The 26,584-nt window shown below is 47.5% G+C and overlaps 1 protein-coding gene across 3 annotated transcripts; it reads right to left on the bottom strand.

Annotated features, from left to right (window-relative positions):
• Nucleotides 1-1,862: 1,862 nt before the first annotated feature.
• On the bottom strand, nucleotides 1,863-26,584 carry ACTR1B (actin related protein 1B). Of its 3 annotated transcripts, XM_084804113.1 has the most exons (12): nucleotides 26,458-26,584; nucleotides 25,435-25,599; nucleotides 15,229-15,293; nucleotides 14,982-15,057; nucleotides 13,911-14,036; nucleotides 11,460-11,584; nucleotides 8,974-9,190; nucleotides 7,844-7,936; nucleotides 7,381-7,555; nucleotides 5,167-5,228; nucleotides 4,312-4,352; nucleotides 1,863-3,721 (listed from the first exon to the last, which is right to left on the bottom strand). In XM_084804113.1, the coding sequence occupies exons 4-12, from the start codon at nucleotides 15,027-15,029 to the stop codon at nucleotides 3,619-3,621; spliced, it is 990 nt and encodes a 329-aa protein (XP_084660239.1). In that variant the 5' UTR covers nucleotides 15,030-15,057; nucleotides 15,229-15,293; nucleotides 25,435-25,599; nucleotides 26,458-26,584; the 3' UTR covers nucleotides 1,863-3,618. The 3 variants fall into 3 exon arrangements, with proteins under 3 accessions (XP_084660239.1, XP_084660240.1, XP_084660238.1); XM_084804114.1 differs by lacking the exon at nucleotides 25,435-25,599 and having other exon boundaries at nucleotides 13,911-14,060; XM_084804112.1 differs by lacking the exon at nucleotides 25,435-25,599.

Raw genomic sequence — 26,584 nt, 5'->3', positions numbered from 1 at the left:
CTGTCAGGAAAGGGATCAAAAATAAAACTGCCAGTACACAAATGCCACTACACGAATCTGGTGCAACAACACTTGGAATACTGCATACAGTTCTAGTCACTGCATCTCAAAAATTATACCGTAGAGCTGGGAAGGTGCAGAACGAGCAACCAAAATAAATAGGGGCCTGGAGCAATCCCCCTATGAGGAAAGGTTACAGTTGAGGGGGCTATTTAGTAAAAAAAAAAAAACATGAAGAACATAGCAGAGCTTTATAAAATTGTGCATGGTGTGCAGATCGCGGACACAGACATTTTTCTCATAGTACCAGAAACTACAGTCATCTGATGAAGCTGAACAGTGGAAGATTCTGGTCAGGCAAAAGGAAGAACTTCATACAGCGCACAGTTTAACTAGAATTCAATAAAACAAGATGTAGAGATGGCCACGAACTTGTATGGCTTTAAAGGGGGATTTGACAAATTCACGGACAACGGCAGCTATTTGCTGCCTCCAGGATCAGATGCGGTATTACTCTAAATCACATATGAGCTGCCCTTGGAGAGCACTGCCAAATACCTCCCCCCACCCCACCCCACCCCACCCCACCCCAGTGCACAGAGAGGACTTGCACACCCTCCTCCTTGTACAGCTGGTTGGCTGGCTGTTGGGAGCCTGATTGTGCCAGGGAAGACGGTGCATGAAGCAAGCCATCCCCACATGTCCTCTTTGCTGGCACAGCAGTGCTCCTGGGCTGTCAGGAAAATGATTTGAGTTGCGCAGCTCACCCCCTAGCTGACTCATGGGAGGAGTGCAACATACACACCCATCCATGCACACCAAGGTGGGTGTAGAAATGTGAAGTGTGTGTCTACCTACACAGTCCCCCATGCAGCCCGGGAGGCTGCCCATCCCTGCTAAATGAATACCAGTTGCTAGGAAACAGCACTGGGAGAGGGCTATCCCCAACCTCAGTCCTGCTTGTGGGCTTTCCACAGACATCTGGCTGGCCACTCTGGGAAACAAGATGGTGGATGATGTAGGTCTTCGGCCTGCTCCATTCGGGCTCTTCCATGCAATGAAGTCTGAGCACTGGAAATGGCACCATAGGCTTTTTATAGCAACAGTCCAGTAGCTATTGACCACCTATCCTCACCCTTCCATTGACCTCCATCCTTGCCCCCAAAGGTCACATTTTTAAAAACATGCGTTTTGATAGAGCTAAACTACGCAAAATATATATGCTAATTTGTGTAATGCATTCCAGGTGTAAAATCTGTTTCCTCAGCCCAAGGTTTGGCGCAAAGGGTGCGGGGTACACCGAGGCCCCTGCCTGCAGCCATCGTTGCAATGAGGCACGCAGGGAAAGCAGCACGCACCTCTTTTAAATGCCGACAGAGCAGTCTCAGGCACATGCAAAGCCACTGGCTGTTAATTTATAATTATTACTATAATGAATTTACAAAATAAAAATACAGGCAACTGTGTTAAATTATTGTACATTACAGCCCAGAGAGGTGGTCTGCTTTTGCGGGGGAGGGGGGCGCGCTCTTGGCTCCATTTGGTATAGACCACTGTAGGTGGAAAACATGGAGAAGCCAATATACATGCACGTTTTGAGGGAGCAGGACCGCTGGCCCTCGAGGGACACAGCCTCACGCGCTAGCAGGGGTCTCTCTTAAATTACTTCATTTCCAGAAAAATAAAAATAAAATTTAACCCTTTCCAGTCCGAGGCAGAGACCATCTCTGCAATCCATCTGGAGTCAGCAGATGGCCAATAGACAGCTCCCCATCCGCTCAGGTGCTGTATACTTCTGGCTGGCACTGGACCCCAGTGTACGGCAACCCCACCCTGCTTGATTTTTCAGCTGCTTAGCAAGGCCCGACAAGTTTTAATTTTTTTTTTTTTTAATAGAGCCGTATAGTATGAGCAAGGAAGCACCACCCAGGTCTGCCTAGAGGGAGAAGTTGGAAGAGACGAATGGCTGGCAGCTCCAACCCAGGGGGAAAGCTAAGCCCGATGCAAGGGGCAGCCACTCCAAACAGAGCAGCAACCGGGGAAAATCCCTTCCCAAGGCGTAACCACATGCCAACCCAGACACTGAAGGACAGCCCCATCTCTTGGTCACAGAAAGGGCGGGAGTTGGAGGATGGGCGCAAGTCTAGTTTCTAGACTGGAAGGCAGGCAGATCAAGGCAGCTGAACTCTCCTCCTTATCTCCCAGCAGTTGGGTCACCGGAACCCCACTGCCCCCACCCCAAGCTTATCCCAACTCTGGAAGACAGCCAGGCTAGGAGAAAGCAGCTGAAGCAATGACTGCCAGGAGGCAGCACTCAGCTCTTCTCACTCAAATGCCCTCAAATGTGGGCCATTTAGCTTGCAGTGTACAGTAGCCAGCTCTCAACATCCTCTCTCGCTGCTTGGAAGCCACCGGTCTCAAAAGAGGGCGCTGGGCAGCCTATGACGGCCGTCAGCCACGCTGGCTGAAATGATGGGAGTGGCAGTCCAGCACATCTGGAGGGCACCAGCTTGGAGAATAGTGGTCTCGGGCTCTCTCCTCAACAGTTCCTACAACTGACAGGCACTTCCCGCCTTACACACTGGCTGTGCCAGACCACAGTCACCAGCCTCAGATGCCACCACTGCTGAAGCCCCACCCCCGATGAAGTCTCGCAGGCTCCAACTAGTCTAATCTAACAGCATGCTGACCCTACTCCCCTGAGACTGGACAAGCTAGAGGAAAGAAAAGGAACAGCCCCTGCCCTGTTTCCCTAGCTACACTTCAGCACACCTCTTCCACCAAGAGATACTCACCCTGCCTCTCAGTGATCACGATGATCCTATTTTTCTTATCAAATTTGGGATGGGGGGGTAGGGGGTGGAGAAGCCTCCAGGGGAGGGGCAGGCTTTTGCTGGGCAAACAGTTCCTCAGCTCTTGCTGAGTGACCTTGGCACTAACCACCCTGAAGGGTCCCCCCAAAGGCGAGACCTCTCTGATAGGCTGGCGGAAGAATGCTTGGCGTGTCTTCCTGCTCCAGAGGCAAGGGGCTTGCAGATTTGACAAGAGGAGGACAAAGATGGCAGACCCAGGCCCATGTCCGCCCTAGCCTTGAGCTGGGCAAGGCAGCTGCCCCGGGCAGCCACATTAACAAACCGGTTAGTTCCTCTTTAGGGGACACATGAATATTCGCGATTTCTCCAACAAGCCGCAGAGCACGCAGGCCCCCATCCCGTAAGGCAGGACAGCAGCTCCCAGCCAAGGGAAGCAGCCTTCCCACCCGCTTGTAAGGTAGGCACAACGAGCATCAGGTCAAAGCAGCGGCATCACTATGGAACGGGTCGGAGTGGAATGGAGCTTCAAGTTCCCTTCCAGGCTGGGGCCACTGCCCTCCTCCACTACAGCCAAGGCCTCAAAACATAGCTGCACCTCCCTCCCAAGGCGGGTGGGGGGGTGCTAGCAACATGCATCAGACAGGGCACCAAGACAGGAAAGCGTGAGGCCCAGGAGGAAGGCAGGAAGAGGCCCCAAGCAGCAGGGAGGGAACCACCCTGGACGAGAAAGGGTTAAGAGAGAAAAGACATGACCCGGACGAGTCGCCCACGGACACCAGCTGCCGCTGCCACCCCCCACCCCACCCTAGAACGTCTTCCGATGGATGGCCCGGGAACCGTCCTCCTCGTACTCCTTCTTGGACACCCACATCTTCTTGAACGTGTCTAGGGAGGCCAGAATAGAGCCGCTGTGGAGAAAGGAAGAGCAGGGTCAGGGAGCCAGAAAGGCAAGGAGGCAGCCACGGGAGTCAGCAGCGCAAGGCACACAAGCAGAGAGGTGCTCTTCCCCCAGAAGCAAGCAAGGAGGGACAGGACCTCTCCCTCGCACAGCCCTGGCATAACAAAGCCAGCCAGTCTCCATTCAAGGTCCCCACTCATTACCAGCTGGAGCCGGTTCATATAGTCCACAGCCACCCACAAACTGGCACCTTCCCGATGTGCTGGACTACAGCACCCATTGTCCCCAGCCAAATGCCTGAAGATTTGGGGTTCTGTAGTTCAGCAGATGGGGAAGGTGCCAGGTTAGGGTGGGGTGGGGTGCTAATACAGTCTGAAGCCTACTGCAACACAGGAAACTTGCCAGCTGAAGAACAAGAGCTACCCCTCCAAGCCCCACCCCTCATTCCTAGTGGAGTGCTGGTCTCCTCACAATGAGAAAGGCCACCATTACACAGCCTGCTGGCTTCAGTAGTGACCCCATGGCAAGGCAGTCTGAGAGTTGTACTCCGCCGGGCTGGACAGAGGATGCTTTTAACCCTTCCTTGGTGGATGCCCTTACCCAATCCACGTGGAGTATAATCTCTCTTGAGGAGCAGAGATCTGGAAGCAGAAAAGCACAAATCAGAGCTGAGAATGGTATCCACACAAAGGCATTTAGCACTGGACAAAAGCCACTGCCCTTCCGAGCACAAGAGCCAAGCTCTTCCTTCGACTGGCAGGACGCCTCTTGCTACACCTCCTTGAAAGCTCCGAGATCCAAGCTTGCCTCTCAGGGAATGCATCATACAGCACGGAATCTGGTAACTTCTGGACGGAATCCAAAGACTTGCGTTTCATTTTTAAAAGATTCCAGCCCTCATTATTAAATAGAGTAAACATATGGAAAGTGGTGTGGAACCCAGATCACATCTGCAGAAGACTTTCAGCAGTCAGGGGATGGAATGATATATGAGATAATACTCAAATGGGATTGTGGAAAGCACATTAGAGCAAACTGTTCTGTCAATGTTGCGCTGCCTGCAAAATAAGGCAAGGAGCCATCTTTGCCAACAAGCGAGGTGAACGCACAAGCTAGTCCCAAGAACAATGATGACGAAGCATGCAGCGGGATGGTTCTGATGCCAGTTTGGACAATTTCCCCAAGTGATCCTGATGCAGCAATGTTGTTCCCAGCCTACACCAACATCCACGATGTGACTTTGACGTCAACTTTTTAAAAGGTGGCTCCACTGCCTGTCAAGACCAAGTCCAGGTGGAAATAGTCACACAAAGAGAAGGCATTCCCCTGTACGAGGGGCACCCATCTCAACTGTATCAGGGCTCTTCATATTATCATCTGAACAGAATGGATGCATAGATGTACAAAACGCATTTTAAGTTAGAACAGGGGCCTGGGATTCCTCCAGATCCTCACCTTAATTTTTACATCCTTCGGAGCAAGTTTCTTCACCTCACTGAGCAGCCGGTCCCCAAAACCTTGGGAGTTGAGAGACAAGGAAGTTAACAATGTTCAAAGCACCGTGTCTCCAGCCAGCATACTGCACGTGGGCAGAGGTGGCAAGTGCTCCCTGCCTTTCTTGCTGCATCAGTCCCAAGCAGCCTTTGCTCATTCCTCCAGTGCTACCTGCCCTTCTCAGAAGCATTTCACACCAGGAGTTCAGTTCCAGCCCCTCTCCCAAGCAGATCTCACTGGCACCGACTCTCAAGGCACAATCCTATGCAAGTTAAGACAGAGGAAAGGCCTGGCTGGGGCATGCTGGGAGTTGTAGGCCTTTTTTCTGTCTAAACATGCATAGGATTGTGCCCTTAACGTTTAGAATTCAAGTGAAGACCTTTTTATTCTCCAAGGCTTTTAGTGAGCAATTAACAAACGTTGCTTTTAATGTTGTTTTCTGCTGTTTCATATTTCTGCTGTTTCATATTATATTATTTTAGGCTGTTTTTACTGCTGGCCCCCGATCTTCGGCTTTCAGAAATGTGTTGGTTTTGATATCCTAGTAAATCACTTTGAATATACTTTATAGAAAAGTGATATAGATACTTTATTAATAAAGATAAATTAACCCTGCATCTGTCAAGAAGGAGGACTGGGGGAGGGGGATGATTCAGAAACCTGACTTCACACTGAATATGAATTTGAACTTGTTTCTTGTCTTTGGAAAACAAAAATAAACCCCACTGGTTTCTTGCTTTCAGAAACGTGAAAAAAAGCCAAGATGACACAGTCAGTAGCTAACTAAAACATGAAGCCTGGGTGGTATTTCCTGTGACTGGGATCACTTCCCCGTTTTCTCTCTACAGAAAGGCGTATTATTATAATAGGAACACCACCCTTTGCTGTCACCTTAGGGCAATCACATCCTCTTGGCCTTGCCTTAACAGTGCTCCCACTGCCCTGGCTCACCTATACTTGGATGAAATACGCCACGGGACGTGTGTCCAGCAGCCTTCCTTCACAACGTGAGCTCCCGTCCTATGCTCACTTTGGATATACATCCTGCCCTATCTAGCAAGCAACTTGGAGGACCATGAAGAAGGTGTACGCCTCTCCATTTTAACAGAAGAGCCATCGCTCAGTGGTAGAGCCCCTGCTCTGCATGCAGAAGGTCCCAGGTTCAATCCCTGGCATCTCCAGGTAGGGTGAGAAAAGGATCCTGCCTGAAACCCTGGAGAGCTGCTGCCAGTCAGTGTTGACAATACTGGGCTAGATGGACCAATGGCCTAACTCAGTATAAGGCAGCTTCCTAGGTTCCTAACAGCTGCATTGGCAGATCCTGCTGTGGAGCAACTGAATACCCTCACCTTAACCCAATGGCACTTTAATTGGAGGCTAATTATGAAGACGTCTAAGGACAACCGCTTCCGACTGGTGCCACTGGACAACATAATCAGGCACTTGTCGGGGCTCATCACCAATACCATTCTCACTTTGCTAGGAGCAAAGAGGCCGGAGGAGAGCAAGCGAACTCTTGGTTTACACACGCTCCCTCTTCCAGGCGAAGAGAGGCTTGCTCAAAGGTTCTTCAGATCCTGAAACTGGATTGTTTGCTGTTTACATTTCTGCTGTTCATCCCAAAGATGGCTCTCAAGAGGATTTGGGGGCGGGGGGAAGAGACTAGCTTTGTGTCAAAGCAGGAAGAAGCAGAGATTCTTCTCACGTTCCAAAGAGCACCAGATTGGGCATGTCAGATGTTTTGACCCTTCAAGGCTTCCACACAAAAAATGAAAGCAAGAGGGAGCACAGAGGAAGACTAAATTTCAGAAACCCAGCCTCTAATGTCATCAGTGTTCCTCCTAGGCGTAGGGTCTGCCAATTCCAGGAGGGACCCATAGGTCAGTGGTGTGGCACATGCTTTGCATATATAAGGTGGTCTCAGGTTCAATACTTGGCATCACCCAGCTAAAAGGAAGCTCAAGGAGAGGGTCTGACTGGCAATCTGGTTGAGACTCCAGGGTCTCAACCAGAATTCATCCACAGGCTGGGAACCTGTAGTTCAAGCTATAAAGAGTAAGGGTAAGAAGGGTCGATACGCAGCGAGTCAGGCCGTGGTATAAGGCAGCCTCCCGATGTCCTACACCACAAAGAAGCTCTTCCTCCAGAGCCTGCCTCCTCTAGGGAGCACTGTACCTTTAAAGAGCGTCGAGCCCCCAGATAGGACGATGTTTCCAAACAACGTCCGCCGGAGGTCCATGTCAGATTTCTGGATGGCGAACGCTAGCACTTCGTGGATCCCTTCGCTTTCGTCTCCTATTAGGTCTGGCTGGAAGAGCAGCTCGGGGGCTCGGAACCGGGATGGGCCAACCTGCCAGGAGAGCCACCGTGGCGTTTAGTGGGGCACGGGGCACAGCAAAGCAGCACATGACACTCAACCCACTTAGCTACAGCATTCACAAGGCAGTGGGCTGTGAGAAGTTTGGACCGACTAGGCTCAGATACACAGCAAGAAAATTGCAAAGCTTCTCTGGGAACTACCTCTGTTGCAGCATTCCCCAACCTGGGGCCTCCAGATGTGCTAGACTGCAACTCCCATCATTCCCAGCCAGCATGCCACCAGCCCAGGGAAAGACCCATTTCCAGTCCAGAGACTTACATCTAAAGTGCTTCCGTCAGGCAGCGTGTACTGCACCTTCTCTGTCTCCAGGGCCTCATCCTTCTGAGGGTTGATAGACAAGTAGCAGGCTCTCTGCAAGGAGGAAGGCAGCATGTGAGGAAGCTGGGCCAGGTACTGGAAGCCACTTGCAGGAGAAGGCCCTGGCAGGCCCTCCCATCCAGGCCCTCAGAAAAGCCAATGCGACAGTGGGCCACAGTGAATAAGCCCTCTCCTCTGCCAATGCTCATCATGACTTGTACTTGCTGCCGTGACATCGTTCAAGATATCTGGACCATCCCATACCAAAAGCCCACTGCGGGACTTCTGGCATGGCTTAACACATTAATTCTTAAACTGTGTGGCACTGGGGATTACTATCCTAGTTTGCTTGTTCTTTGCAGACCACCACCATATCTTGTTTTATGGATGCCATGTGTCAGGTTGCTTTAAACATTTCCAACTTAAAACCCAACTACTTTATTTGTCTTCTGTGGACATGGTTCTGCAAAGCTACACACCCACTTTTGGGTGGGGGGGGGGGAACAATACACACAGCAGAAGCATTATTTAAGATTTCCATTGCGACTGCACTGCTGAAGCAAGCAGTATTGAATCATTAAGCTCAAAAGCTGCTTGCTTCTTCAGCACATGATGGAAACTTTAAAAAGAAGCCTCTGGTTCATCAGCACATTCTTCTTTTATGTTCAGTCCGGCCTCAGAGGCAACCTGAATGTGCACAAGGGGCTAGTTTACATCAACACTACATCAGCTGGTGAGACTGTAAGCATCTCAGCTCATTCATATCCCCTTTCAGATTGGGGGTTGGACTCGATGGACTTATAGGCCTCTTCCAACCCTACTATTCTATGATTCACAAGACCCTTGTCGAACATCCTCTGAATTCATCAGCAGGTTACTGGTCCAGTTTTAGGCAGAAGTGATTGAATGACAAAGTAGCAGTCACCTGGGACTAGAATTCTTAGTGATCTGGAATTCTGGTGCAATGTGCTACTCACTAGTCCAAAACACCTTCTTGAAATCCTAGCAGTACAAAGAGCCGGGTGGGCTCTGGGGCAAGGGCAGGAGCCCCCACCTCCCCCAAGACATGCATCCATCTTCCGCAAGCTCACCTCCTTTATTGTCTTGACCACCTCAAACTCAGCTGAGGTGTGGAAGTCGTAACCCTCTTTCCGTAACAGCAGGCGGAGGTAACGGGAAACGTCCCGTCCAGCGATGTCTACCCGCATGATTGAGTGGGGCATGGCAAAGCCCTCATAGATGGGTACCGCATGCGTCACTCCATCCCCTGCGTCCAGTACCACTCCTGTAGTGCGGCCTGTGGCGTAACTGGAACACAGCAGAAGGAGACAGAGAGGGTATCTGTGAGTTTGGGCACAGCCTTGCAGAGGATAGCCAATGGACTAGGCTCAGAAAGAAAACAGAAAGGCTGAGCAGCCAGGGCAGTTCAAGTCAGCTGGATTCTTCTCAATGAATCCAGAATCACCCTGCAAGGAATGAATCATCACCCTGCAAGGAATAAGGAAAAGGTCCCAGAAGGCCCCTGAGGCTGTGCAGCAGCCCAGAACGTGAAGGGCTCTCACCAGACTGCAGCACAACAGTGGTTAACAAGAAAGGGTGCAACTGGGGGAGAGAAGAGACAACATTCAAGGACTCGTGGACTAGAGGTGTGAAGGTCTGGGGGGGGGGGGAAGACCAGAAACATTCAGGGGGGAAACTTCTCTCCCAGCCCCCCAAGGACTTTTCCATTTTTCCTCACAGAAAACTTGGAAATATGGGGGAACACTGAAAGAACCTCCTATGAAATACTTTCTCTTTTCAAGTGAGTGAAATGCTTTACAGGGTTTTACTTCATGTAACTCAGTATACAAATATACTTGTAATCCTTGATATTGTGACTGTATGAGACTGTTTCTATCCAAATAACGCACTCTTCCATTTCCCCCCAAAATGTAGTTTCCATTGTCAACTTTAATGTTTTCCTGCTTCTCAGATGGCATTAGCTAAGTCACATGTGCTTGTGTGGCATAAGTTGCAGCGGTTTGCAGCATTCTCTCTCTCTCATTGGGTAGATTCACAATCTTGCTTGTATAACACTAAGTCTGCAATCCTACAGTAAGCAGTGCAGTAAGGATTGGGAGTTGTCCTACTGAACTCAAGAGGGCTTAATTCTGAGTGACATGTACAGGTTTGCACTATTTGGCATTTACCTTTTGAGCCTGCAAACCTAGGTGCATTTACCTGGGAGTGTGTCTTACTGCTGAATAAACATGCAGATTGCTCAGTAGATATCATAGATACGCCTTGTTTAATATACTACCTAAGTTATAAATGATGCAATGGGGAGGGGCCGTAGCTCAGAGGTAGAGCCCCTGCTTTGCATGCAGAAGGTCCCAAGTTCAATCCCCGGCATCTCCAGGTAGGACTGGAAAAGCTCCTGCCTGAAACTCTGGAGAGTCGCTGCCAGTCAGTGTCAACAATACTGGGCTAGATGGACCAAGGGTCTGACTCAGTATAAGGCAGCTTCCTGTGGTCCTATGTTGTTAAGGCAATAAAGTAAATTTAAATGATTAAAAAAGAATTGCATATATTCATTTCCTCCCCCCAAATCATAAAAAAAAACCACACAAAAATTTGTGTATGCTTTTTTTCATTGCTTCGATATTTCTGGGAATTTTACATCTCAATCAAGACCTCTACAATCATTCAAAATATGTGCATATTTTGAATGATTGTAGAGGTCTTGATTGAGGGACATTGTCACAGGAATACATGAAGAGATGGGGGCGGGGGGGAGAGAAGAGACCAAGCAGTAAGTGTTATAATCAAAGTGGCAGCCCAGGACTTCCCTTCTTCCCTGCCCTAACATCTCATCATTGCTCCAGTCCTCGCAAAGCAGGAAAAAGAAATACCAAACTGTATTTCATTGTCATTGTATCCACCTTTAATTAGACACAAGATCTTAATTTAATGGGATAAGGGACTGTAGATCAGTGGTAGAGCCCCTGTTTTGCATGCGGAAGGACCCCGGTTCAATCCCTGGCATCACCAGGTAAACTTCATCAGAAAGCAGGAAAGACCTCTGCTTGAGACCCTGGAGAGATGCCGCCACTCAGAAGATACAGTGGGGCTAGACAGACAGTAATCTGATGTGGCATAAGACAGCTTCCTATCTTAACTGAGCTATTACTTTCAGGTTGCAGAGGTCCGATTTTGTAATTTAAAATTCCTGAATTTTGCACCACAGATTGGAGAGGGACGGGAAAGGAAGGAAAACACAAAGGCCCGAATCTGTCTCAACAGAAACTGCTGGGAACAAAGAAAAGGTCAGGATTTCCCAGTTATCACAATGCTTCACAACCACAGGAAAAGCGAAAGCATTTTCTGCTAGGCACTGGGGTCAGTAACAATGGAGAGAATGCTTCCTACCGAACCGCTGACCCTTTCCAAAGCCTTTGAGGGGGTCTCGGGAGCATCATTCAAGAGAGCACAGAAAGCTGGCTGTGTTTAAGGAGCAGCAGCAGCTTGGCAGCAGGGAAAGACATGGGATGCGTCCGTCTCACCCCTACGCTCCACCTTCTAGCAGCTGGATACTCACAGGCTGAGGACAGCTTGCATGGAGATGAAGAGAGCAGGAACGTTGAAGGTCTCAAAAAATACCTCGGCAGCCTTTTCCCGGTTTTTGCTGGGGTTTAGAGGGGCTTCTGTCAAAAGAACTGGATGCTGGAAGGAAAGCAGGAAGCCCAAGTCAAGTACAGAATGGGCCGACTGCCTAAGTAACCACCATCACCCCACCTTCCTGCTAGTCCTACTCCAGGCTCAGCCGAGTCCCCCTAGGGAAGCCACTTTATGCAGTAATGCCAATGGAGTCTAATTTTACTACTTATTTTAAAAAGTCGTTGACTTATTTTTCTATCTTATATCAGCACACGCTGAAATGTTAAATGAAGCACATCCAATTCAAACTGTGAATGTTATGCCAATCTTTCTAGGGATTTTTCAACTGGAACAAATTTTGATCCGGTGCAACTCTGGAGCGCAAGCTCCCTCTGATACTTCCCAGCAAGCAGGAGCCACCCGCCTCAAGGCTCTAGAGCCCTTCACTTTGCCTCCAATACAAACTTTACCAGAATCAGTAAAGACTAAGCAACTTCTGGAGAAGCCTTCCTCAACCTGGCATCCTCTAGATCAGAGGTCCCCAGCTTTTTTGGACTTGTGGGCATATGTGGGAATTTGAGACCATGCTGTGGGCAACCATCACAAAATGCCTAATCTCCATGGATCAGCGTCTATGGATCTTAGGCTGCATCTTACTCAGCAAAAGCTTTTGTTTCATGTCTTGGACACTGAAACATCGCTTTAACAAGGGATTGTCTAGTTTGGCTAATTCCTGGTCGTGCAATGCAGCTAATGCTTCTTTTAAAACATATGTTTTGGCAATGTCCAGTAGTTGCTTCCTTTGGGGAGGAGATTATTACACAGATAAATTTTGTATTGGAACAGTCTTTAATATGTACATGCTCTTTTAAACTATTTACCTGCTTCAGGGAACAAAAGGTCAGCATAAATGGATTCTCTGTGCCCCTTTGACAGCTAAAAGACTGATATGACAACATTGGAAGGTTAAATACTTACCTCCTGTAATGCAATGGATTGAGGACCTTACAACGCTTCCAACATTTGAACTGGTGGCATATAGACGCTACACTGAAATGGATACTTATTTGGACTTATCAGGTCACTTTTTTTGAAATCCATGTATAATTGCTAAACGTTATATGCATTTCACACAAATACATGTATGTATATTTTAAAAATGGGGAAAGAGTTTTAACAAAAATTTTCAGGTCCCCATGGGCGCTTTGTTGGGGACCAATTCTCAGACACCATTGGAGGTGCCCGAGGGCACCATGGAGCCCACAGGTGCTGCGTTGGAGACCCCTGCTCTAGATGAATTGGACTACAACTCCCAGCAAGTCCCCCCAGTCAGCCATGCTGTGAGTTATAGTCCAACAGATTTGGACGGCACCAGGTTGGGGAAGGCTACTCTGGAGAGTCCCGCTCCTCCCTCCCTGCTACACAACCCTCTTGTCCAAGTATTCAAGGTCTCCTCCTGTGAGTTTCACCTTAAGGAGAGGACAGGGAAGCTTTGCTGGGAGGAGGTGGAGGTTCACTTGCTTGTTTGTTTATTGAGCTACCCCTCTAGTGCTTTTCCCCACAAACACAGTGCCTAAAGCAACACTTTTAAAAGGTTAAAAGCACAAACAGAAAGGACAGTTAAAACAAACAAAAAATGCCCAGCCATGATACAGGAGCCACAAAAAACAGCCAGAAAATATTTTCCCCAAAATGATTAACTACCATAGGTGTAAGGAAATAGGAATGCCCACACTTAAAGGTACTTAAAACTACTGAGTGAGGCATCCCACCAAGCTATCAGAAGGAAGAGAGCACATGCCACAGTCCTGATGCCACTACAGAGAAAGATTAAATGCTGGTGCTCGCCAAGCAGACGTTGTTGGAGGAGGCACCCTCATCAAACACTCCTGTGGTGCCCTGAACACACAAGGAGGTTCATACCGGACATGGTGCTCCTGAAGGCACCAGACTACGAAGCCTGGACAGGTACATCGACCCTCAAGGCTGCCTTTGCATCACAGATTGCGGAGGGACCCTTTGTCAGGAAAGGCTCCTAGGACAGAAAGATTTCCACCACATCTTCTATGTTCCTACGTTGGCAGGAGGCGAGTTTCAGAGCATCATTTCTAACATCTCCTCTCACCCAAAGATCCAGGCTCCAATTTGGGTAGCCAACAAGGAACACGTGAATCACAAGCTAAAGGGACAGCATTCAAATCGGGGGGGGGGGGGGACACGGACGGACCCTAAATGAAATCCACAAGCCTCACCCTCAGACTCCCCACAGGTATAGCTAAATCATGCCCCACTGCTGTCTATAACAGTAGTAAGGGAGCAGTCACAAAAGGTGACACAGCCATAATGTGAGTGTTCAAAGGATGACAAAAAGCATGGCTCTTGCAACTATTACCTCTTCTGAGAATGTCTGCAGCTGATCTTTGGAATAAACATACTGCCAGATCCTCTCCATGTCATTCCAGTCCCGGACGATACCATGTTCCATGGGGTACCGGATGGATAACAATCCTCTATGTTCCTACATGAGACAGGGAAGGAAAGCCTTTGCAGTGGGGTCAGCAATGCAGCAACCAGCACATGAATCTCATCTAGGCCAGGAGAGCAGGAAATAATGACCAAGATGTACACCCTTCCCCAGATTTCAGTTTGGCAGAAGGGGCAATCACAAAGCTGGCCATCTTACAGCGCAGACCTACGCTCTCCAAAAGACACAGGGGACCCATCACCAAGGGCCCTGCCATGGAGGCCAATATACCATCACAAGTATCCAATGAATCAAGGGATATGCTATTTACAGGAGGGAACAAGATGCACAGTCCCACTGAGTCACATTTTCATTCCTGAGGTTCTCTTCCGCACTTCTGCTATTATAAACAGCATTTCGTTTAAAATAAACAAGCCCACCACATTTAGGCATGGTAGCTGCCCACTAGTATTGTATAGACCATTTCCCAGTTGTCAGTCAACAAGCAACTGGATCACTTCTGTAGCATAAGCAATACCCAAATTTACAGAACCAGTGACATGAAAGCTTTCTGGCGGCACCGCAAGCATGCAACTCTGGAAATCCAGAGCTGTTGTCCACACAGAACAGGTGGCCAGACAGATCCGAAGTAGAGACTAACTTCAGGATAAGACAGTAGGGGACAGGCAAGTTTGCCAGAGATTAAGCAAGACATTGCACCTTGGAGGAGGGGAGGAGGTTGCTAATTGCTCATGTCCTATTTGGGGGTTTCCCACAGGCAGCTGGTTGGCCACTGTTTGAACAGAATGTTGGATTAGATGGTCCCTCACTCTGATCCAGCATTGTGCTCACATGTTCTCCCTCTAAGCTGGGGGGAATCCCAAATTACAGGGCATGAATCTATGAAGTGACAAACGCCCACAAGAGGCCTGCGCCACACTCAAAGGCAAAACACACAGAAGAGGGAGTCAGCCACCACAGAGGCAGGGTGGGATTTACCTCTGCTTTAGGTCCAATGAAGAGATCTCCTTCGAGTGCCCCAGCCATAACCCGGATGTGCTTTGGACGACCCACACTAGCAAGAGACAGAGAGTGGTTACCTGTGCATGCTGCAAGACAGGTGTGTGAATCTTCCAGATCGAGTTTCCCATGTTTAAAAAAATCCCTAGCTCAATACAGCTTGTTCCCCAAACCTTCCACACTAACTACTGGTGAAACAAGGAATCGGTTTTGCAGCAATACTCACTAGTTTGGGAAGCAGTATTTCGGGATCTGATCTCCAGCAAAACCAGCCTTGACCACTCCTGAACCCTGAAGGAAGAAAGAAATGGTTGAGAGAAAGACTTTTCCATGAAAGACACATTTGCCAGCAGAGAAACATTTGCTAAACCTCAGCCGTTGCTTTAAAGCCAGCACTAAGAATTACGTTCTTACCCTTCTGTGGGTAAGTCACCTTTCAGATTAAATTCTGATGCTTCACACAATTCCTTTTTTTTTTTGCCAGATGTAGTCTTGCTCATCCTGCGACACATCAGCTGTGGGAAAGAATGTTATGGGCAGAGCACGCATGCTTTGCATTGCATGCTAGGCCCAGGTTCAACTCCTGGCATCTCCAGTTCAGGGATATCAGATACCACAGCTAGGAAAGGTTGCTGCCTGAGACCCCAGAAAACTGCCATCCCTGGCCCTGCAGGGGACAAGAAGGAGCGAGGGAGCAGGCAAAGGGAACGTCAGGGCCTGCTCCAGTTGGACTGCCCCTCCTTTGGGAGATGAGAGGGGGGAACAGGGCCATCCCACCAGCCCTGCTGACAGTCTGTCTAACTCTTTTTTCTCCCCTCCCCATCGCCTTTTCCTTGTGTGTCGTGTCTTTTTTAGATTGTAAGCCTGCGGACAGGGACTGTCTTCTTTGTTCATTGATTATAAGCTGCTCCGGGAGCCTTTTTTGGCTGAGGAGCAGGATAAAAATACAAAAAAAAAAACTGCTGCCAATTAGAGAAGACAATAATGGACTAGATGGCTCAATCAACTGGTTCAGTAGGAAGTATTTTCAGATCTTCATCATATGCAGGGTTTAGTATCAACTAATCTGGTGGCATAACCACATCTGCTCTGTGAAACTAAAGCCCGTTCTGACTGCCACCCCATGGAGTGTGGGGCAAACTTCCCACAGGACACAGCCTCAGCTGTAGTTGTTATCAGCCTCTTGTGAGCCAACTCAAGCCCTGGACCATTTGTAGCATGAAAAAACACTATACTCATTACAAGCAGTGTGGGGAGGGGGTGTTGAGGGCTAGGTTAGAGGATCCTGGGTAGAAGTCTGAGAAGGATTTGTGCCTAAAAGATCTTGGAAAGATGGGTTTCAAAGACCCACTGCCAGCCTCTGCAAGATTAGACTGGCCACTAGCCTGACTCCTTATGTAAACTTCCAGAACAGTCAAAATCATAACAACATCGCAGCACACGGAAGCCAAGGCGAAGTGGGTGGAGGGAAATGACTGCCCATGGAGCAACCAAGTCAAGAATAGAATCCAGGACTGACTTTCCCTCAGTCACAAGATCACTCCTTTCTTCCAGTTCTCCAGGCCTGCAACAAATACTCTCTGCTGCTGAAGACAGAAATGAATCGTTCTCCATCCCAACCTAGCGAAAGCGTCCATTATTCAACACTGCATCCCAAGATTAGGCCACCTCTTTGAGAGATCAAGTGACCCTCAACACTTAGCAGCAGCCAGAGAAAAACCGTACTGTAGTACTGTACTGTGTGGCGCAGGCCCACCTTAGAGATCACACAGCAGTTTGGTCGACTGGTTTCACCAGCCTCCAAGAACAGCTAAGAGGCCAGCCTGCTTCTCTCAGTCCAGTTGTTTATTCATACTGCAAATACATAATTAGCAAGTCTCTGTCACAGCCACGCCCCACAAATGGGCAAATCATGCCAAATGCCACTGCACACAGAACAGTCACATGTTTGACATCTCGGTACAAGTGCTATCTTTAAAATCACTTCCCCACCACTAGACACATTTCTTCCATGTTCCTATTCTTGTATATACACAATTTTTATCCCAATGTGACATTAAAACTGGGAATTCTGCAGAGACCCCAAGACTTTGAAAGCTCTTAGAACAGTGATCCTTAACTGGGGCTGTATGCCCCAACTCCCAGGGGGCAACCTATGAATCTTTGGGGACATCCAGAAGTTTGGGGGCACGTGAGGGGCAGGATTTTAGGCCTACTCTTGCAATGGCTTCTGACAGTCAGCAGAAGAGAAATTGTATATTGCTCACCCCACCCCAAGGATAACACCCCAGATGCTAGCTTTCTCCCCCAGGCCCTTAAAAAAGGGGCCCATGACAAAGTAGTAGTATCAAATGGGAATGCCTCCTCTCCGCCTGGGGCAAAATTCAACAAAATATTAATACTTCTCCATCCATTTATAATAAGACCAATTACACGCGGTGAGCTTCCAGAAAGAAAAGAGAGGGGGCACAGCCACAGCAACTGTCGAGGGCTCCTTGGAGGCCTCTCTCAGTCTAATCCAGTAGCCAAGTCCAGACACAGACAAAGGGATTATTTTCAAAGCTTTATTCCTCTTTTACAACTTAACAAGTCTACTGTTAGCAACTAGATATGAGCAGCAGAGTACCTATGCCCTAAGTTGGAACAGTTGGTCCCCGTTTGAAAGGGAATCACTGGCAGACCCTGAACTTAAGGGCTAGGGGGAGTCCCTCCCTTTTCCCTTGGATCCTCTGGGCGCAACCGTTGTTTGCGCGCCAACCGGGCACTACGCCTCCTTTCTGCGCCCTCCATTTGGCGCCGCTCTCTGCGTCTGCGACGCGCGTCCATCAAGTCTGCTTCCTGTGCTCTCTCACTCCCAGGACTGCTATCTAAGCTAGGAATGCTGGTGGGAGGAATCTCCGTCAGCTGTTGGCCCTGGAAAAGAGGAGCGCGCTCCTCTCCCAGGAGTGACTCCTCTTCCTCAGAATCAGAACTACTCTGGGATTCTATGGGCTCAGTGTCCACCCTGACAGCAACAAAGGCAAGGGAGAAGTAACCAGTTCCCCAAAGAGTGCCAATTAGGCTCACATAAACCACACCTTAAGGACTTGGCTGATGGCCAGCAGGCATAAAGGCTCTCATTGAACTGAGATCAGGGTATTGTATGCATATATCATAATTATACCTATATAACAGAACAGAGTTGCCTTGTCTACTTTTACATCCTAATTTTTTACTTGTGGCTTGGGGGTGAATTCAATGACAAGGTCACGCACTGGGTGAATGGTAGTGGATTAAAGGGTAAGAACTACTAGCATAGAACATGTAATTTCTTGAAAATACAGAACACCCTGGAAAACCTGCCATTAATTGAGAAATGCATCAAGAAAATGCATATAAGGCTGGAAAGATGTTTCATGCTTTTTTCCTTTTCTTTTTTAGGGCAAAGAGATTAGGGGTAGTTGCATTTAAAACCCCACTCCTTAATTCTCAAGTGCCTACAGGCCTAACGTCTTCCTTCAGTTCATTAAAGGCACTACAGAAGAGGGCTGTCAGACATTTCCTCAATGCATTAGAGTAGTCAGGAAAAGCAAGCAGCAGAACAGCTGGATACAGATCCAAGTTCTCGTCCCAAAGCAAAAGAGTCAGGAAAAATCTCAGGTAAAAGGCGATGTGATATTTAGAGTATTTGAAACAGGAAACATTAAAAGTTCCTCTAGAAACAGAGAGGCAGAGCTATTGCAATGTTGGCTGGAGAGTCAAAGTCAATCTCTTTCCAGTAGAGAGCTACCACTGGCTCTTCAAAGCTGTAGAACAGGCTCCAGATGGCAGAGCATTGGAAAATGCAATGCAAGTCTGTATGAATAAGGACAGCTTTAAGCAAAATCATTATCTAGTGTTGGCAACCATCACTAGATAACCACACAGATAGGTTTCTCACAATTTTGCCAACATTCTACATCATCCTTCTCCAACCGGGTGCCCATGGAATTATGGGATCTGCAGTCCAGCACATACGGAGGTCACCAGGTTAGGGAAGGGTGATATGCAAAAACACGGTGATGTGAAAACCTTCAGTACCTACACAGATTTCCTTCAAACTGATGACATGCATGCCTGCATCAGATTGTTTTGAACTTCCTATTGTTGTCTCTCCAAGTGATCACAGAGAAGGCAGATAGACCTCCCAGAATATGTAGTTTCTTCTCCAAACAATTAAGAAGTACACCCCTCGAGTCGTTTTTGGGGTGGGGTGGGGTGGGGTGGAGTGGGGAGGTACAGTCCATAAAATGAAACCATGACAATTTAATTAATTCCAGTTTGAACTTTTGTCATATTCAAAGTTAGCATAGCATCTTGATTCAGCTACTGTAATATATTCTACAAATGGCAAAATTGTTACTCCGCTATTGTGGTTTTCTGTGGGTCTCTGAACACAAAGAAACAGCTCCTTCCCAACTTGCAAGTAATCCTATACAAAGAAATTATGTGGAAGATATGGTAAATAAAGTCTTGCTGGCTCAACAGCTCCTAGCCTGCAGTTGCCTACCCCTATATCACATTTCAAGGCCAGTTCACACAACCAGATTCCCCATTTGTGAGCTGCTAATCACTAGTATATATAGAAGGAGCGAGAGATGAAGAAAGACAAGATGGCCACCTCAAGTAGAGCCATTAGAAGTGGCAAAGCAAGCGATACCAATTCCATCCCACTGAAGCTCCATTGAAATGGCAGGCGTTTCATAAGAGCACAGAGAAGTGAAGGAAAGCTAGTACGTAAGACAGAAACTCCTCCTCCAAAGGGATTCTCAAAAGAAGCATTTTGCTCAGTATCCTCCTTGAGGTACAAGTGGTAAAAGTGGTTTTTGAACAGCAGGTACTATTTTCTGCATAAAAAGATTCTAGAGACCAAAGATGCACTGAACAGGCAAGAGGCCGCCACATGGCATACCGTTCTTATGCCGTTGTCAACACAGAATGGAAAAACAAAGAGCTGCAGCTTGCTATATTGAAGTACAGCAATATTAGCATCCAGCAGTTTAGGGTGCGGTTCTTTCTACGAGTCCCAAAGCCACATTGAAACGATCCTAGAATCTGCTCTAAGAAAATCATTTGGTGCTAAATAAGTCACTTCAGAGAAAGTTGCCTAAGAAAATGGAAGCTGCAGCTGGCAGGGTCCCCAGTGAAGCAGGAGGCAACAGATGTCTTAAAGGGCATTATTGACTTGATAAACAGCAACAGGGCAAACTGGCTGCATGGTGTGGTTGTGGCTCAGATGACAGGCTTGGCTGAGGGGAGCACAAGTTTCATCTCTGCTTTTCCATGAAGCTCACTGGGAGTGGCCTTGGGAAAGTCACCCCCTTTCAATCTCAGCTATTTTGAGGATAAAATGACACTGAGCTCCTCGGAGGAAGGGGTATAACCTACATCCTAAGAGCAAACCAGATATCTGAGTGTGAATCTTTTACACAGATGAAACAGCACCATCTACATAAAAGGAAGAGGTACTAGTAGACTCAGGGAATCCCAAAGGTTTGCAGAAATACAAAAATATTTTAGGAAAATACCTTAAAGGGGGATGGGGCGGGATAACCCAAAACAGCCCAACAAGGACTGAGTATGCTCAGTGGCCATTGAACACTGGCTGACTGCTGCAGGAAAAACAGAACAGAAAACCTGGGGAGGGGATGTGGAATGGAGTGTCCTGCAAGAGGGCATATGTAGCTGGCTATTACCTTGAACACGAGCACTCCACACTGCAACATTTTGTTGCACTTGTTACATCTGTGGTCCACATTTCTTCTATACAACTCAAAGAAGTATGCAGGGAATTCCCAGGCAGTCCCCACACCCAGGACTACTTCCGTGGCAGCAGGTATCTTCAGACTATACCCTGGGATGATCAGAATAATAATGACAATGGTGATGTAGCGTCCACTAAAGAACCCAGCACATCCACAAGAATGTAAAGGAGACCCCTCCCTTGTGTCAAACCACAGTGCAGGAGGCTAGTCAGACTCAATTTTAGGCACCCCAATAGCAGCATGTTTGGGATTTTTCTAGATGGATTTGCAAGGCTGAAAGACCTCCACTCAGCAGAACCTCACATTGTGTGCGTGTTTTTTCCACACAGAGAAGAGCTGCCAGATGTCCAGAAACAAGGAGAACAGTTTTGGATCTGCAGCACCTAAAACAAAGGGCATCTATTACCTTACCTCAGTCTTTTCTCTGAGATTCTGGATTCCCGTTCAGAGAAGCAGATTCATGAGTAAGGCCCACAGAAAAAGACCTAGAAAGCCTCAGTGGCAGTGGAGGAACTGAGGTGGAATTTGACAGCACATCTCTTTTCCATTCCACTCCCACTGAGGCTTTCTAGGTCTTTTTCTGTGGGCCTTACTCATATTTGTCAGAATATGAGTTCTGACATATAAAAAACTGATTAGATTTTTTTACTCTATTCAATTTAGAGCCCACCCTATCAAAAAGGCTCAGGACTGGTAATGCTTTATTAATCACAAAACTAATCAATTACTATGGTTAAACCCCATCTTATCCTTTTGTACTCTTCCCCTCCACTACTATAATAGATGACAATGCAATCCTATTTATATCTACTCAGAAGTGTTGAGTTCAGTGGCACTTGCTCCCAGGTATGCGTGTACAAGATTGCAGTCTAAGAGAGCAATCCTATGGCCTCTAGACAGTGTCTAGAGGGCCATGGGATTTTTCAGTTTCTGGGAACCAAGCTTGAAGCCAGGGTTCCAAGCTCGGTTCCCAGAAACCACACTCCCCACCCCTGCACCCCCATAAGCATCACGGTTCTTCCCCATCTCCGTGCTTGTAACTGCAGTGCAGTGTAGGCAAAAAGGGGGCGTTCCCGAGGGCGGGGAGGGGACCACGGAAGCGTCATTACAACGCTTCCTGTGCACTGTCCAGCCTCCCCCCAACCCCACCCTGCTCCGACATCTCCAAATAGACAGCCAAAATCTGCTGTCTAGCTGCAAATGCAGGGTGGCTGGAAACCAGAGGAGAGGATCCCCTCCGTGCTCCACCCGCCCTGAATTGTATAGTCGGCTGCCTCCAAGTTCAGAGGTGGACAACTATCCCGATAAGATTGCACTCTAAGAGACTGAGCTATGAATTAGGACATTTTCCACCTATCAGCAACTCGCTAACAGTACAAGCCTATGCATATTTATTTGGAGCCAAGACCCATTGCGTCCAACAGGATTTATTCCCTAGCAAATGTGTTTAGGATTGTGGCCTAAGTGCCCTGGTCACCCTCACTGACCCATCTGCAAGATGGAATTAATAATATTTACCTACCTTACAGGGTTCTTATAAGGATTACTGAGACAACGTATGCAAAGCAATTTGAACATTCAGAAACTATTAAGAACAATGAGAAGGAGGGAAAAGAAACCAAGACAACAGAACTGGGCCTTCAGTTAAGCAGGGTGGGAGGAGACGTGCTATATAAATGCTAAGACAATCATCACCTATCTTCCTGACCACCAAAAGTCAATCTCAATTTTAAAAAAGGTATTACACTAGGTAAGAATAATACTACCCAGCCATAAATATTACTGTTAATTCTTAATACAATGTGCCCTTCAACAGTAATAGTACTATTATTAATAGTAACATCTAAGTCTAAATGTTATTAATGATTTAATAGTAATTCTTAATACAATGCAAACTTAAATATTGTTTTGTGATACAATTAGTGGTGCCACACCAATCCTCTAGATGCAATTTCCAAAACAGATATGTAATTACACTTGTGCAGACAAGTACTGTGGACTCTCCTTAGTCCAGCTCTATCAGTTTTAGTTTCTAACAGCAGCTGGATGCACAAATTATTTTATATGCTCCTTAGGGCACAATCCTATGGATATTTAGACAGAGAAAAGGCCTACAACTCCCATTATGCCCTAGTCAGCATGGCTGGCTGGGGAATGCTGGGAGTTGTAGGCCTTTTCTCTCTCTAAACAACCATAGGATTGCACTCTTAGAGTAGAAAATAAGTGCCACTGGGTATGCAGTATGTTGTGCAGATTCAGAGCCTAGGAAGACCAAGGGAACTGAGAAGCTACCTACACCTCTACAGCAAGTCCCCAAAAGGCCTTTGACAGTACAGGCAATTTTGACAAGGAGTTACAAACCTCTTCTCTCCTCCTTGTGGAATTGAAATTGACTTTGACACACCAGAGGTTGAGAACACTTTTCAGTTTCATCCCTGCTATTTCTACTCTCCACCTGGGTACTAGATAATGTGAAAATTGTAATGAACTTTCCAGGACTGGCAGCTGGATGCACAAACTGTCACAGAACCCAGCATATACTCTGGAGATCTCAGATACATCCTACAGAATTTCAGGGGATATCCAGCAGCATTGTGCCACAGCAGAAAACTGCAGAAACACAGGGACAAATTCCATGCATCTCCAATCACAACATAACCTTAAATAACAATTAAAGCTGCACTGCATTAATAATAATACACTGCAGCTTTAAATAATGATGTAAGTCTATGAAGCCTCCTTATACCATGAGTCAATCTAGCACCACATTGCCTACTCTGAGAGACAGTGTAACATAGCTGCTAAGGATGCAATCCTATGCATGTTTAGAAAGAAAAAGTCCTACATCTCTCAGCCTGGCTGGCTGGGGAATCTGGGTAGTTTTAGGACTTTTTTCTTCCTAAACATGCACAGGATTGCACCTTAAGAGACTGAGCTACAGATCACAAAGTCTCTAGTTCAAATCTTGCATCTGCCATGAACTCACTAAGTGTTCTTAAGCCATTCTCTCAATCTCAGTCTCCCCATCTGCAATATAGGGGATATACATGGCCTTACCTTACAGGAAAAATGACGAAGTCTTTGGCACAGTAAAGGCTGGGGGGTGCTGTGAGTTGTAAGACTCATTTCTGTCTAAACATGCATAGGATTGTGCCCTAACCAATTTATTACGGTATTGTTAAGATTATAGTCTACAACTGCTTATGTCATACTCTATTTGTTAGTTTTAAATAGTGCTACAAGACTGTTTTCCTAAAGGAAATCAACCCTGACTGTTCATTGGAAGGACAGATACTGAAGCTGATGCTCAAATATTTTGGCCACCTAATGCGAAGAGAAAAGTCACTGGAAAAGACCCTGATGCTGGGAAAGATTGAAGGCAAAAGGAGAAGGGGACGGCAGAGGATGAGATGGCTAGATAGCATCACCGATGCGATGAATATGGACTTGAGCATGCTCCGGGAGAGAGCGCAGGACAGGAAGGCCTGGCGTGCTATGGTCCATGGGGTCACGAAGAGTCAGACACGACTTAACGACTGAACAACAACAACAAGACTGTTTTGTTTTTATTCCAACACACTAACACAGCTTCCTGAGTTGTTGTAAGAATTACAACTAGATAATGCATATGAAGCACTTTGAACACTTGAAAGAGTTATACAAACATTAACTACTATTATTACCCTGACTGGCAGGGTTTCAGGTAGAGAAGATTTCCCTCCACTTGCTACCTGATCCTTTTCTAATCGAAGAATCCAAAGACTGGAGCTGGGAGCGTGTTGTTTTAATTATTTTATGCAAACTGCTTTGTGAAGCTCAGCTGGAAAACAGCACAACATCTAAATCAGAAATGTTGAAGAAATCAACACAAATAACTGCAGTGTTTAAGGATGCACTGTATTAAGAATAATTTCTTAATACAATGCAACCTAAACATAGGAAGCATTTTATACTGGGTGAGACTGTCCATCTGGCTGTTGTCCCCATCCAATATTAAGGAGATTAGACAAATTAATGGAGGATCAGGTTATCAATGGTTATTAATTATGATGGCTACATGCTACTTCCAGGATCAGAGGTAATATGCCTCTGAATTATCAGTTGTTGGGAACAACAGGAGAGGCCTACTAGCCTCATGTCCTGCTTGTGGGCTTCCCAGTCATCTGGTTGGCCACACTGGGATCAGGATGCTGGACTAAACAGGCCTTTTGTCTGACCAAGCAGGAATGTTACGTTCTTAGCCCAGTATTGCTTACTCTGCCTCTCCAGGGTCTCAAACCAAGAGAGATGTTTCTCATCACTTTCTACCTGTGATCCTTCTTAACTGAAAATGCTAGGGGTGGAACCTTCTTGATGCAATGCTGGTGCGCTTACCCCCAAGCTGCAGTTTCTCCCAATCATAACTGATTTTTTAACTGGAGGTGCGAGGGAACAAGAGTAGTACTAATAACAACAACAATAAATATATTTTAAAAAGCAAAGGTAAAGGTGTCCCCAACCAGTCATGTCCGACTCTAGGGTGTGGTGCTCATCTCCATTTCTAAGCCAAAGAGCTAGCGCTGTCCAAAGACACTTCCGTGGTCATGTGGCCGGCATGACTGAACACCGAGGTGCACGGAACACTGTTACCTTTCCCGCCGAAGTGGTACCTATTTATCGACTTGCAATTTCTTGCTTTCGAATTGCTAGGTTGGCAGAAGCTGGGACTGAAGACAGGAGCTCACTCCGTCACGCGGCACTCGGGACTTGAACTGCTGTCCTGCCGACCTTCCGGTCTGCAATTCAGCGTCTTAATCACTAAGCCACCGCGGCCCCTAATAAATATATTAGCATGTTATTATAGTACTTTATATCCTACCTTTTTTCCCTCTTGCAAGGAACCCAAGACAGCTTTCAAGAATTTTCTCCTTTCTATTTTGTCCTCACAATAAGAACCCTGTGAGGTAGGTTAGGCCTAGAGTCAGTTCCTGGCCCAAAGTCACCCAGTCAGCCTCATGCCCAAGTGGGGCCTAGAACCCAAGTCTCCCAAATCCCAGTCCAACTCTCTAACCACTGCACTGCAACTGGCTCTCCAGTTTGCATCTTCTCCAACACCCTTAAATACTGTTATTGATATTGCTTTCTTAATACAGCACAGCCTGAAATCAGAAAAGGGATATACTATAATGCAATAAAAAAGCAAATAATTATGAGTGGCGGTAGTAACGATGTGGTGGCGAGAGTGTTGGACTGGGAGGTGGGAGATCCGGGTTCTAGTCCCCACTCGGCCATGCAAGCTCGCTGGGTGACTTGGGGCCAGGCACTGCCTCTCAGCCCAACCCACCTCACAGGGGTGTTGTTGTGAGGATAACATGGAGAGGAGGAGGATAATGTAAGCCACCTCGGGTTCCTTAAGGAGGAAAAAAGGCGGGATATAAATGCAGTAAATAAGCACATAAGCAGCATGTTATCACTCATAATCGATGGCGCCGGCCCGGCCTGCGGGGAGATCAAGCCGCCACGCCGTAGGGATCGAGAGGGGAAGGCGCGGAAGGGCTCCTCGCGGCAGGGGAGGCGCCGGCCGGCGCTCCGGCCCGGGCCCCACCCAGGCCCGACTCCTCCTCCTGCTGCTGCAGCCCCCGCCGGGCGCGGCTCCTTCCTCCGCTCTTCCCTCAGGCCGGTCCCGCGCTTACGTTGTCGATGACCACGGGCTGGTTGGCGATGATGTCGTAGGACTCCATGGCCGGGGCCGCTGGGCCAGGCCGAGCCGAGGACGCCGCGCTGCCCGCCCCGCGCGCTGGACCGCCGCCGCTCTGGCCC

The sequence above is a fragment of the Heloderma suspectum genome, chromosome 6 (assembly GCF_057233095.1).
Source record: "Heloderma suspectum isolate Gila_16-S chromosome 6, 16-S_ref, whole genome shotgun sequence".
Taxonomy (NCBI): Eukaryota; Metazoa; Chordata; class Lepidosauria; order Squamata; family Helodermatidae; genus Heloderma; species Heloderma suspectum.
The sequence above is the reverse complement of the archived record's forward strand: the minus strand, read 5'-3'. Positions and strand labels throughout refer to the sequence as shown.